Source organism: Microtus pennsylvanicus, chromosome 4, assembly GCF_037038515.1.
Source record: "Microtus pennsylvanicus isolate mMicPen1 chromosome 4, mMicPen1.hap1, whole genome shotgun sequence".
Lineage (NCBI taxonomy): Eukaryota > Metazoa > Chordata > Mammalia > Rodentia > Cricetidae > Microtus > Microtus pennsylvanicus.
The window spans coordinates 126352767-126364874 of NC_134582.1; the positions used below are offsets into that span (position 1 = coordinate 126352767).

Genomic DNA, 12108 nt, shown 5'->3' on the forward strand with positions numbered 1-12108 from the left:
ATGTTATGCTGTTTAATTTACCTCTTTAATTTTTTTTGATATTCTGTTCATTATTTCAAATATCTGTTCTTTAGAAAATCAAGGTTGTGACAAAGTTTTGTTCTCACAGGGTGGAGGAGACCTTAAGAAAACCAATTCACCTATAGCTTTAAGTTGGAAATCATAACCACTGTGACTATGTGATGTTTTCTCTGGACTTTTTCCTCCCACACACTTTCACAACAGTATGTCACATATTAGCATTCTTTTGTTGTTTGGGTAGACTGTTAATTAGTTTTCCCTCAATTGACCATCTCTTCCATTAAGCAAATGAAATGCCCTGATATTTTTATGTTTTCTAGGACAGAATCCTCCTTTGTACTGCTGTTGGCCTTTCTATAACCTGAGAAGCATAACTAAGAAAATAAAATGCATTCAAATGCGTTCAGCACCATTTTTAACTATGTTAATTAGGAGAAATATCTAACTTTTTCTTTTTTAAGACTCCCAGGGTTAAGCTAACAGAACTGTACATCAACAAAGTTCAAGCATTGTATAAAACATGGATTTTCAAGGAACAAAACCAATCTCTTTGAACCTTTGCAGATATTTTATTTTTCTTTGGTAGCTCATCTTGAGTATGTTTGACAGTTCTGTTTATAGGCTTTACTAATGTTATTATGAATACTAGGTTTGCATTATTTTGTAAAATAAATAAAAATAGCCTGGTATGGTAAGAAATATTGTTTGTAATCCCACCACCTGGCAGGCTGAAGCAGGAGGAGCAACACTTCAGGGCCACCTTGGACTACATAGCACGTTCCAGGCTACCCTTGGTTGTATTATGATACTCAATCTCAAAAACAGGGTAGAAGTGGAGAAGTGCAGAAAGAAAGAAAAGAAACTCTACTTTGATATCAAATATAACCACAACTAATTTTAATATGCAATTACTAATAGTTTTAGAAAGCAACACATTTCCAAGTTTTTCAAGTTGTGAGGAGTAAATTAATATACATAAATCATTTAGCATAGAGCCTGGCATATAGGAAATATACTAGATTCTATGTTAAAGCTGTTACATAATTGCATAGCCATCATAGGATACACAGCAAATGTCTTTTTATTCCATCCTACCTCTCCCTCATTAGAGCTTTGATTTTTCATTTCTCTTTTCTTTACCTTGCCATCCCATGATTACTTACTTCAGTGTAATTAGGAAGAGGTCATTGATACTTATATGGCAGAGGTTTCTGGACTCAGAGAGACCTGTATAAAAGTTCCTTGGCTCTTGCTGTGTAATTTAGATCAAACTCTAACTCAGTCCCCCTGCTCAGCCTCCCAGAGGCTTAGCATGGTGTCTACCACCATGTAGTCTCTAGATTTTGCTTTGACAATAAAAGACTTTTAAAAGTACCTATCAGTCATTTTTCATATTTTTAAAAGTAATGGATGATAAATATAAATTAATATTTTCTTTTAGATAATTCCTGGGTGCAGTGACATGTTATTTTAGCACTTGGTTAGTAGAAGCAAGGGATCAGTAGTTCAAGATCATTCTCAGCTGCATAGTGACTTTGATGCCTGCCTAGGCTGTGTGAACCCCTGTCTAAAAAAACCTAAGAGAAAGAAAAGTATAATGTCTTAATCCCACTTCATATTGGCCTAGGGGAAACTCTGTGGCAGACATGTGGTCTGTGTACTGTACTGTACAAAATTCAAGAGACCCAAATGAAGGACATGGCAGGGGAATGAGATGTTCCAACACTTCTCCACTGTGTTCTGTGAGATATGTCTGTGAATTATTGTTGATTCTAAAATTGATTATATTGTGAATAGAATGGCCATAATGTGTAACCCATATGTTTATATATTTGTGTCAATTTCTTGTTCACTAGAAAACAGAAGAGTTAAGAAATACATTCTAATGTTTTGTTTTCCCTCCTTTTCTATTTTACTATTCAGTATGAATTACAAGTGAAAAACATTCACACAAAATTGATAGGTAGGTTTTACATTTGTAGAATGTCTTAAAAAGTCAAAATTGATATCCTTCATCCTTTATTTTGCATTATGTTATCTTCATAATCAGATTTTACGAACATGATGATATTTCTTTCTCCAAAATTTCTGAATTGAAATAACAGAGAAGAGTGATAGAATATATTGGTTTGGTGCAATGTCATACATACAGTTTTAATATTGACAGACATCCCAGGGTAAAGGAAGTGCATTTTCTTCTTAAAGAATTTTTTTTGGCTATCCATGTGCCCTAATACTTCATGTGCTTGTGAGTGGGTAAGCAGAATAGATGAGCTTGACTTGAATGCTTTTTATGATCTAAACCTAATATGTGAAATTAAACCTGAAGAAGAAAAGAGAATTTTATTTTGCTGGCCCAAAGTTTTGATGACATCTAGACAATATGGCAGAGTTAGTAAACTTGGTGCAAATATATTGCCCCCATGCTAAGAGCTCTTGGATGTGCATGTTTTGCTTCCTTTCCCTCTCCCTATCTGTAGTATCCCCTGTCTAGCCATTTCTAAAGGTTCCTTTTTAGTCCCAACTGCTGTATTATTTAAATCCCATCTACAGCACTCACTACAAGCAGTGCTCAAATTTGCTTTTGTATTGGAAAACAAAGCTTTAAAAGCAGCCAGGGGAGCCACATGGTAGAGTAGTGATTTTGTGACAATGGCCTAAATCCAAAAAGTGCATTTAGAGTTTTTGTTTATTTTAGGTAGAATTGACTACAGCATGTTTGTCCATTTAAAATAGAAAATTCTTTTTTGGAGAGTCTGAATTTCTATTACATGTTGGGCTGGGCTGTGTGTTTCTCATGTACCTATATCTCATAGTCTATAAAAATCTTTAGTGTGCACTTATGATCATACAAATAATTTATTCTGCATCTAGTGATGCCCTTTTATATTCTGTGCTATTTATAGGGTTATTCTATAACCTATATGAAATGTTCTCATGCAAAATAAATAAATAGCTATATTTTTATAAATAACATCTTCTTTTTAAAAAATGCATAGTTGGGAATTTGTAGCAAATTACATGTTCTATAGTTTGTAATCCATCAGTGGGTAATGATTTCTGATCCAAGCCTTTCTACATTGACAAATAAAGAGAAGTAAATTTAAGATTCAGTTAAAAGCATAAGTGCTATAATATGCACTGGTAATGCAAAAGGTGGGAGAGAAATGAATGTGTTACTGAATCTTTAAGGAACCTTTATGTGATAAGGAGGACTTGGACTGTATAACAAGAGAACTGAGATGATAAAGGCTAAGAATGAAAGGATTACAAAGAACGCAGATGCATTTCTTGTTAGAAGTCTCCCACAACATTTTAGAGCATGCAAGGCTGAAGGGATTCATTTTGATTAACCACTAATCATAAGAGGTAAAGAGGATGATAACAGCAAGTGTTCGAAACAACCCATTCTGAAGGATTATTGTATTCTAATCAGAGTCTAAGTGGACATACACATAGAAATAATTCATGAATGTAAACCAGAAAAGAAAGCACGAGACCAGGCAAGTTTTATGTAGTGAAAGGCAAGTGCCTTCAAGAGGAACATCCTGTACTAAGCCCAGATAGTAACCAGATGCAAAGCTAACCAGCTCCTAACCAGATGCTTCTGGGGGTGTTGAGAACTAGTGCACCGAGGAGTCCAGTCACATGCTTGCCAGTGGATTCCAAGTTGTTTAGGCCTCAAAGAGGCTGTGCTAGCTGGTTAGTAAGGAGCAGTGTCTGGACGGTATGGTACCCTCTCTGTGTCAGAAGATCACCTGCCCGATGAAAACATTTTGTCTTGAGAGAAGCAGATACAGCACAGCCCCTGGTGGGGTAAGAGGGACACAGCCCAGGTTTTGAGAAATAGCTCCATAGCTACTGAACTGGTGCGGGTCAGAGGAGGTGTGCTCAGGTGTAAGAGCTCCATGGAAGCCTCTGGGAAATGTGTGGTTTTGTAGTTTGCGGGGTGGGTAAGAGAGGGGTTGGAGGCCAGTGAGACCATAGAATTCTAACCCCAAATTCCTAACCTCTTTTTGTGGGAATATGACCTTTGCCTAAGGATACAGTATTATCATGACCAGTCCTACAGTCACCTTGAGAAATTATCAATTCCTTAAAAGTTAATCTATATATAAAGAAGAGAAAAAGGAAAACAAGTTAATGGCATTATAAACATATAAACCACTGTTTTAGAACTCTCACAGAGAAGCCCCTGCAATGTTTTGTGTGAGAGGATGCTATTTGAATGAATGCTAACCCACGGAGAATGCATGGCGTTTATGGGTACAAACACTGATTGTGTTCTCAAAGATATTGCCGTAGAAGCAACTTCTTTTTTTCCTGATGAAGGTTTTGAGTGCAGATTTTTTAAATATGAGGAAGCAATATAGTGATAGTGATTGTCAGATTATGATTTGGGACTAATAGGATTCACAAAATATTTTTAAAAGCTTTTATTCTCCAAACCCCAGAATCATTCCTTTAACTCATGTTACCAGAAAAACGCATGCTAAGATGCTGTATCTAACAAGATTCTGACATGTACTAGCAGTTTTCCAAGAACAGTTATATGTAGCAAGTGAAACTACTTTTCACTGTTAGAAAGATTTGTTAAATTAAATGAGTTTTTTTTTGTTTTCTCCATTTTTATCCTGCCTAAACTTTACATTGTCTGAAAAGAAATAAGAGGCTAAACATAATGGAAATATTGCCTTAATCAATTAGGAATATGTTATGAGAAGGAAAAAATACGCAAAATTCTAATTTAAGACCCTCTCTTCTGGAGCCATTGTTCAATGTTTAAATGTGATGTAAAAGAGTTTACTCTTTATTTATTATAAATAAATGACAGACCATTTAGCCTGATCTCAGCCATGGAATAAAATTTTAAGTACTGTTGTATCTACAAATTGTTTTCCTACAGGTGCAGTATGTTCAGTTGTACCTGCCCATATGTATTTTTCTTGATTAAAAAAAAAGATTCATTTTAAAGAGTCACACTATATTTGCATCCTATTGTGCATCTCTTAGCTGTACTTGCTTTCCTTTGATGTGTTATATTAAAGTATAAAGTACAATTTTTCACTAATCACACTTTGGGAGTGACATTGCTTACTATTCTTTGGATATGAGACAAACTGTAGAAGCAGTTAAGACTGTCAGTGTTCTGTGCTAGAAAACAGAACTATTACTCGGACACAGACATCCCTGTTCACATTGCACCACGTTGTCCATCCTCTACTTGTGTCTGTCACTTGATGATGCTGTTTCAGTGAGTCAGCTAACGTGTGCACTCTATTCCTTAATCCCTGATTTTTCCACTTGATTTGTATGAAATCAAATGTTTGTTTTGGAATGGAGAGAGAGTACTTCAGTGTGTTTATCTTTACAGTGTACCTAATAATTTGGCCTACCTCACAAGGATTATGGGAAGTTTGAGATATTTTGTTAAGCTGGAAAGCAAATTTTGCAGAGTATTTACTAAGCAAGTAAAAATAGACAGTGGGCTTTTTTTCTCATAATGGAAGTATTTTTGCTTGCCTCATAGTCCTTAATGAAAACCCACTTGAAGCAGAAATTAGGAGAGATGGTGAAAGCATATCGGATGTTAATGTTCCCCACCATGGAGGAGGATTTAAAGCCTTCTCTGGAGCCCCAAAAATGGAGTTGTGCAGCTGCAGTCAGCTTGTGGCTGCACACTCCAGAGTGTGCCCTGGAGACAGAAGATGCAAGGAATATGCAAGGATTTTCTGTCTGTCAGAGGCAGGCTTAGCCTCGGGCTTCTGGAGAGTGGAGAGTGCTGTTACTTCTCCAAACTTTTCAGCAAGTTTTGACTGTCTGATCTCAGATGTAAGTTTCTATCTTCTGACAGTGTTCCTGAATGAGGGCATGGTGCTTTAAAATTTAAATGACGAAAGTTTATCAAATTCGGCTTAGGTTTCAATCTTGAGTTGCTGGTCTGTCACAGGGCAGATAATTAAAAGCATTGAATTGGCTCATACTTTTCTTTCTTGTACTCATTTAATACAGAAGCTTAGCTAAAATGTTCGTTTTTGAAATTAGGAGGAAGAAGGAAGAGAAAGGAAAGAGGAAGAAAAGAGAAATGTAAAAAGTTCAGTGCTGTGAACCAACTTCTGCGTGCGAGGGCTGTGCGCAGAGCATTGCATTTGAAGGCAGAGTTCAGTTTATCCCATGCTGCCACACAACTTTTTGTCCTCAGACAGCAGAATTTTATTCTGTTCTCCTGACTGAGATACCATGGCATGCTTTGCATTTTATTTGTCCAGAGATACTGAGTAAACATCACTCAATCCCTGCTCCATAGAGTGGCTGGGGGTGCTTTATTCCAGCACAAAAGCCATTGTACTTCCTGAGGACTGAGGTAGTCACGGGCAAGATTCTGTCATTGTAGTGTAGCTGACTATAGAAAAGGGTATTTTAGTTGTGGGAAATGTCTTCTGTGGTGCAGTGTCCTAATAATGCTGACGTTCTGGCCTTTCAGTGCCACAGCTTTTATAACTGCTGACACTCTTAACAATTCAGGGTCCTCCTCTGAGATGCTTTGGAGGAACAAAGTTTAGAAAATATGCATGCTACATGTAAAGAGGTGAAAGCCTGTTAAATATTTTTCCCAATTTGAAATCTGTGAACTACTTTGAAATCATTAAATGAAAGATACTGATTTGAAATGGTTAAACAACAGCTATACTACTTGTGATTTTCCTATTAAAACGGGCATAGAAGCATTAAAAGTCATTATTGAAGCCGTAGTATTTTAATTACCCATTTCTATTTCAAACATCTATGCCTGTTAGACATCATGTATATAATTTTCCTTTTAAGAGTAATTTGGGACTACAAATTTTACGTGAAAGCATCGTAGAAATAAGGTTTATTTCTTCATTTGATAGTAAATAGAACATAATTAGGATATGCTTTCATATTTTAAGTTCAAATATCAGACTTTTCTGGAATGTCACACCAGTATGGCAAATACCTTTAAATTAAAAGAAAACTTTTCTGGTTTATCAATGTAGGTAAGAGTGTTGTAAACAGAGCACATTCATTTCTTGGCCACCCAGACCCAAATAATCACACAGAAACTGTATTAATTTCAACACTGTTTGACTAATGACTCAGGAGTATGTCTAGCTAGCTCTTATATCCTAAGCCATTTCTATTATTTTATATTTTACCACGAGGCTTGTGGTTTGTTACCTCTTGCTTCTTGGGCAGCTACATGGTGTCTGTCTGACTGCCTTCTCTCTCTGTATATCTCTGTTCAGATTTCACACCTGCTTTACTCTGCTAAGCCATTGGTCAAAACAGCTCCTTTATTAATCAATAGTACTAAAACATATTCACAGCATAGAGAGGAGAATCCCACATCAGAGTATTGTATATTTAGGAATTCAGTATGGCCAGACACATGCCTATAATCCCAGCACCTGTGAAGTAGAGACAGAGGCACGAATGTCACTTTGAGTTCAGGTCAGCCAGGAAGTGAGACCTTGTCTAAAACAAAACAAATAATCATTGTTATACCAAGAGATCAGTGATTGTTGTTTTTGTATATACATGAGCTTCATTCACCTAAGTAGTATTTTAAAAACCCTGATATTTGGATCCTTTTCTGACTAGCTAACTCATAGTCTCTGAAAGTGGAGCTTTAATATCTTTGCTTTGTTTTACCTTAGGCAGGAAGAGGTAGAAAATATATGTACTTTCTATACTCCGTATAAATAATCTCATGTTCCATAGCACCCTCAGCACTGTGCTCGCTAGTGGACTTGTAGTCATTCAATAGCACAGCAAATGCTAATCATTCATAAGTTTGTTCAGAAAATAACTTGCGTGTCTGCCATATATGTCAGGCCTGACTGCCAGCTCCTCTGGAAAAGATTCATCAGGATATCATCCTATAGTTTATATTTCTTGTTGTTGGTGAAACATATTTTAGTTTTCTTTAAATATAAATGTACCACTAATAGAATCATCTCATTTTTAGCATATTTAAGGTGATTTGTGGGTACAGGCTGAGTTTTCTAATCAGCTCACAGGGCCTCACCTTTTTTTTCTTTTAGACTTTTGGATCTTGTTTCTTCTCAACCACATTCTTTATTTGGATCGAATCACTATTTACCAAGGTCAGTCCCACCAACATTCCCCTCGTAATGAGTATGGGATAGTCATTTAGTCAATGAATTATATTTTGTTTGCCTGTGATAGGAATGGGCGGGGCTCAGCAGTCAACAATATTCACAGTCTTTTCAGAGGATCTGACTTTGGTTCCCACCACTCACATCAAGGGACTTATAACCAGCTATAAATCCAACTCCAGGGTTCTTGATCCCCTGGTTAGGCCTTCTGAGAACAACTTCATGAGTGTGCATGAACACGCACACACACACACACACACACACAAGCATACTCACACACACACAATAATTGAATGAAAATATAAAGAAACACTTGATTGCCTTTGTCACTGTAGAACTCCAGGCTCCAAAGTTAAATCCAGATAGCATGCCTTTTTTGAAAAATGAGATTTCAAAAAGTATCAATCAAGTTTGAAAGATTTTGAGTGATGAATTAGCAGGAAAAGGCACTTGCTGTCAAACCTGACATCCTGAGTTTCATTTCTGGGATCCACAAAGTAGAAGGACAAAGCCCAATTCTTCAAATTGTTCTCTGACCGCTGTATGTGCACTCTTCCAACACGAAATAAAGACGTAATTTGAGAAAATTAAATATTTGAATTATCCTGGTATTTTGAACTGTTCAGCTTCAAGTGTAGCCTAATCATCATAGTCTCTTCTGCATACTGATAACTCTCCACTCTCAATAACTATAAAAATCTTGATATATAGAGCATGAACATCAGGGATAAATGCACATTCAATTAGGCCAGAGCCTCTTTACTGACCTAAATAACAGTTCATTCATGAGATAATGTGACTTGCAGCCAGAGAGAGAAATCTATTGCCTGAGCTGGGGAAGCCTGGCTTAGCACAAACTCTTCAGTGGTCAGGAAATCATCTAAAATTTGGCCAGGCAGAAAAAGATTGCAGAGCTTTATGGGTCTGGTCTCTATTTCAAAAATAGTTCTTTCTCAAGTTATATGTGTAATTAGTCATCTAGATTAGACCTGGTAATCCTGCAGTCTATGCCTTTATTATTACAGAATTCCTTGTTATCAAAAGAATTTGGTGATTAAGCAATTTTTATATTTAAAATTATATATATAAATTATATATATATATTATATTATATATATAATCTTCGGGAGTTTCACATTTTGTCAAAGAATTTCTTCTTTAGAGAATTGGTTAATTTATCTTGGGAGTTTGGGATAGCCTTAATACTAGAAGAACCTCAGATTCTTTGGGGAAAAAAAGAGATTGACAGAAATAAATACACAAAACAAGTTAATATCCAGTGAATAATCCAATTTGTTGCCTAGAGGATTTTCTGGATCATTTAGTGGTTTTTGATGTGTTGGTGTCAAAATGACAAAATGGCAAGATATGGTTTTACTTTTAGAACCAGCAAGGGGAAACTTAAATCTAAAATGAAGTTCAGACTTCATTTATTCAACAAGTGTTTATAGACTATCAGGGAACAAAGGGGACAATTTGTCCTAGCTTTATGGAATATATAGTCTGATAGAAGAAACAGAAAACTGATAATGCAACAACTGTGTTAAAAAGTACATGCTCTAGAGAAGTTAGAGCAGGGTCAGGGAATTGGGTGAGGGGGTGGTTAAATATATCAGTATAGGCTTTATGTGAAAGGGAATACATGAAAAAACCAAAGGCGTAAAAGGTGTACCATGTGGTAATATCAGGACAGTCCATGCAGAAGGTACATCCAGGGAAAATGCTCTGTGAAACAGGAATGCTGGCACAAGAGCCTGAGAACAGCTGTGGTAGTTGTGGAGCTGTCTGGATGGGCAGAAGATAGGGAAACATGGGTACAGTAGTGTCCAGACTACCTAGGACCTTGCAAAAATTTGATTTTATCAGTGCATGGAAAGCCTTTGAAAGCGATTGAGTAGAAAAGCAAGTGATATGATCACACATATGTCTTGATGTTTATCAGAATTTTTTACCTTAAGTTGTGTCTTTTCTGGACTGCCAAGCACCAATTCCCATGCCTGAATGCTAGACAGAAATTACAAATTGGCCTGGAAATACATGCAGGACCTTATGGCTCTGTCTCCCTCCCTATCTTCATCCCACTCCTTCCCTCCCTCCACCCTTCCCTCCATCCATCCACCCTTTCATGTGTGTGTTTATGTGTTGATCATTGGGGATGGAGAGGGAGACAGGGTCAGCTGCTTACTTGAGTTAGTTTAGTGTGAGACATTGTCAAAGTTTGACCAAATTATAACATAATTTTCTCTCTCCCAGAAAGTGTGGATTTGGGGTGGAGATGCTGGATTAATTGTTTTACATGTGCCTGCATGTGCTCATGTTGGATCTTCTCCTTCCTTACTGATTGGTATAGCTATTGTTGGGTTGAAGCAAAACAATCAAGATAACACTTTTCTTGGCTCTGCAATAATTGTCATGTGGTATGATAAATGCTTCTGCCTAAAAGTAGAAATTATGTAGAGGGGTTGAATTTGTGACTTTTGGTTCTCTCTCAATTTCTTCCAACATCAAGTTATATTTAATGTCACTCCAATTTTTTTTATGGCTATTGATGTCACCTCATGACTTTGCTGTTACATTTTGAAAGGAGGGTGCAAAGTCTTTAATAGAAATGTATGAGGTGAAATAAGTTCCAAGTAGGAAGCCATTATAGCTAAAAAGACTATATAAATGTGTGCACAGGAGAAATTAAAAATAGCTTCTTTGATGTCTTTGTGTTGTATGGAAGCAGGCAGTTTTATATGAAGTACAAACATGTTTTGAAGTGTATAAGAACTGAATCCCTGATGGGGGGGCTTTCTGACTGAATTTGATATCAATAGCTTGTGAGTCTAGGTCACAAAACTATCTCCAAGGGTTCAGGTCAGATGCTACAGTAAGCAAAGGAAACTTAGAAAGTTTCTAGTCTGAGGGGATGAATTGACATACATGCTGTTTGAGTCATGTTCTTTATTCTTCTGCTGGCTCTAATTCTAACTCTAACTTCCAGTCCTCCTTTGTTCCAATTCTGTTTCTCTGTTCACCTGGCTTAAATACATTTTTTTTATACAAAGTTTCAAGGTTTCTGGAATAAGATTGTGACCAGAGGGCATGGGCACAGTGCCCAGTGAGATAAGCTTTGAGGCTTAGGTCTTTTATCAACTAGGCTTGGTAAGCAAAGAATTGGCATAACTTTTTAGGTTGCTTTGTTTAAATAACCTTGGTTAAACACCTGTAACTCTGACCTTGTATATAACTGTAAAGTTTTAAACTTAGGATCCATTTACAAAAACCTTTAGTGTAGTTTGAACTTGCTCTAAAGTAAAAATGAGCTAATTTTGTGCAGTTTGTCTTGGACTGAGGAGAAATTGTTATTTTTGTGTTAGTCTGAGTAAAAGGAACAAAGCCGATTTTAAGTGTCTTACAGCCTCGTGGAACAATAGGTCTACTTTTTTTTTTTTTTTTTTTTTTTTTTTTTTTTTTTGGTTTTTTCGAGACAGGGTTTCTCTGTAGCTTTGGAGCCTGTCCTGGAACTCCCTTTGTAGACCAGGCTGGCCCAATAGGTCTAGTTATTAAGCATGTCCTAGTATATTTTCTATATATCGTAATTATACAGGTTAATGAGAAATCATCTTCCTGACCATCCACAGATACATGTGTGCTCAGTAGATGGGATATTTTCACAAAATAAAAAAAAAATAAAAATAAGCAGTAGGAAAGCACCCAAAGCCATTCTGAGGGAAGAAATGAAGTGACTCGTGAGAGAAATTCCAGACAGACAAACAGTTATCTATAGCCAGTGATGGTACCACATGGGGTTCCCCATCAGAGAATCACTCATCTGGGAGGTCAGCCTATTGAACACTAGTTGTCACCTACTGTTTACTCCCATCTCATTTGACAGCTTAATAAAGTTGAGATATTTGCAAATGTGTCGTATCTATGACATACCTATTATTATAATGGAGCC

General features: G+C 36.6%; 1 protein-coding gene across 43 annotated transcripts in view; it reads left to right on the forward strand.

Annotated features, from left to right (window-relative positions):
• Celf2 (CUGBP Elav-like family member 2) overlaps positions 1-12108 on the forward strand; it is an 829031-nt gene that overhangs the window by 545674 nt on the left and 271249 nt on the right. For 15 of the 43 annotated variants that reach the window (XM_075970382.1, XM_075970363.1, XM_075970361.1 and 12 more), the window contains one exon: positions 8088-8150. The exons of the other annotated variants lie outside the window; for them this stretch is intronic. Coding sequence is in view for 10 of the 15 variants with exons in the window: in XM_075970363.1 (XP_075826478.1) it covers positions 8088-8150 (63 nt within the window). In the remaining 5 variants the exon portion in view is untranslated. The remainder of the gene's footprint in view (positions 1-8087; positions 8151-12108) is intronic. 43 annotated transcript variants of the gene reach the window in all.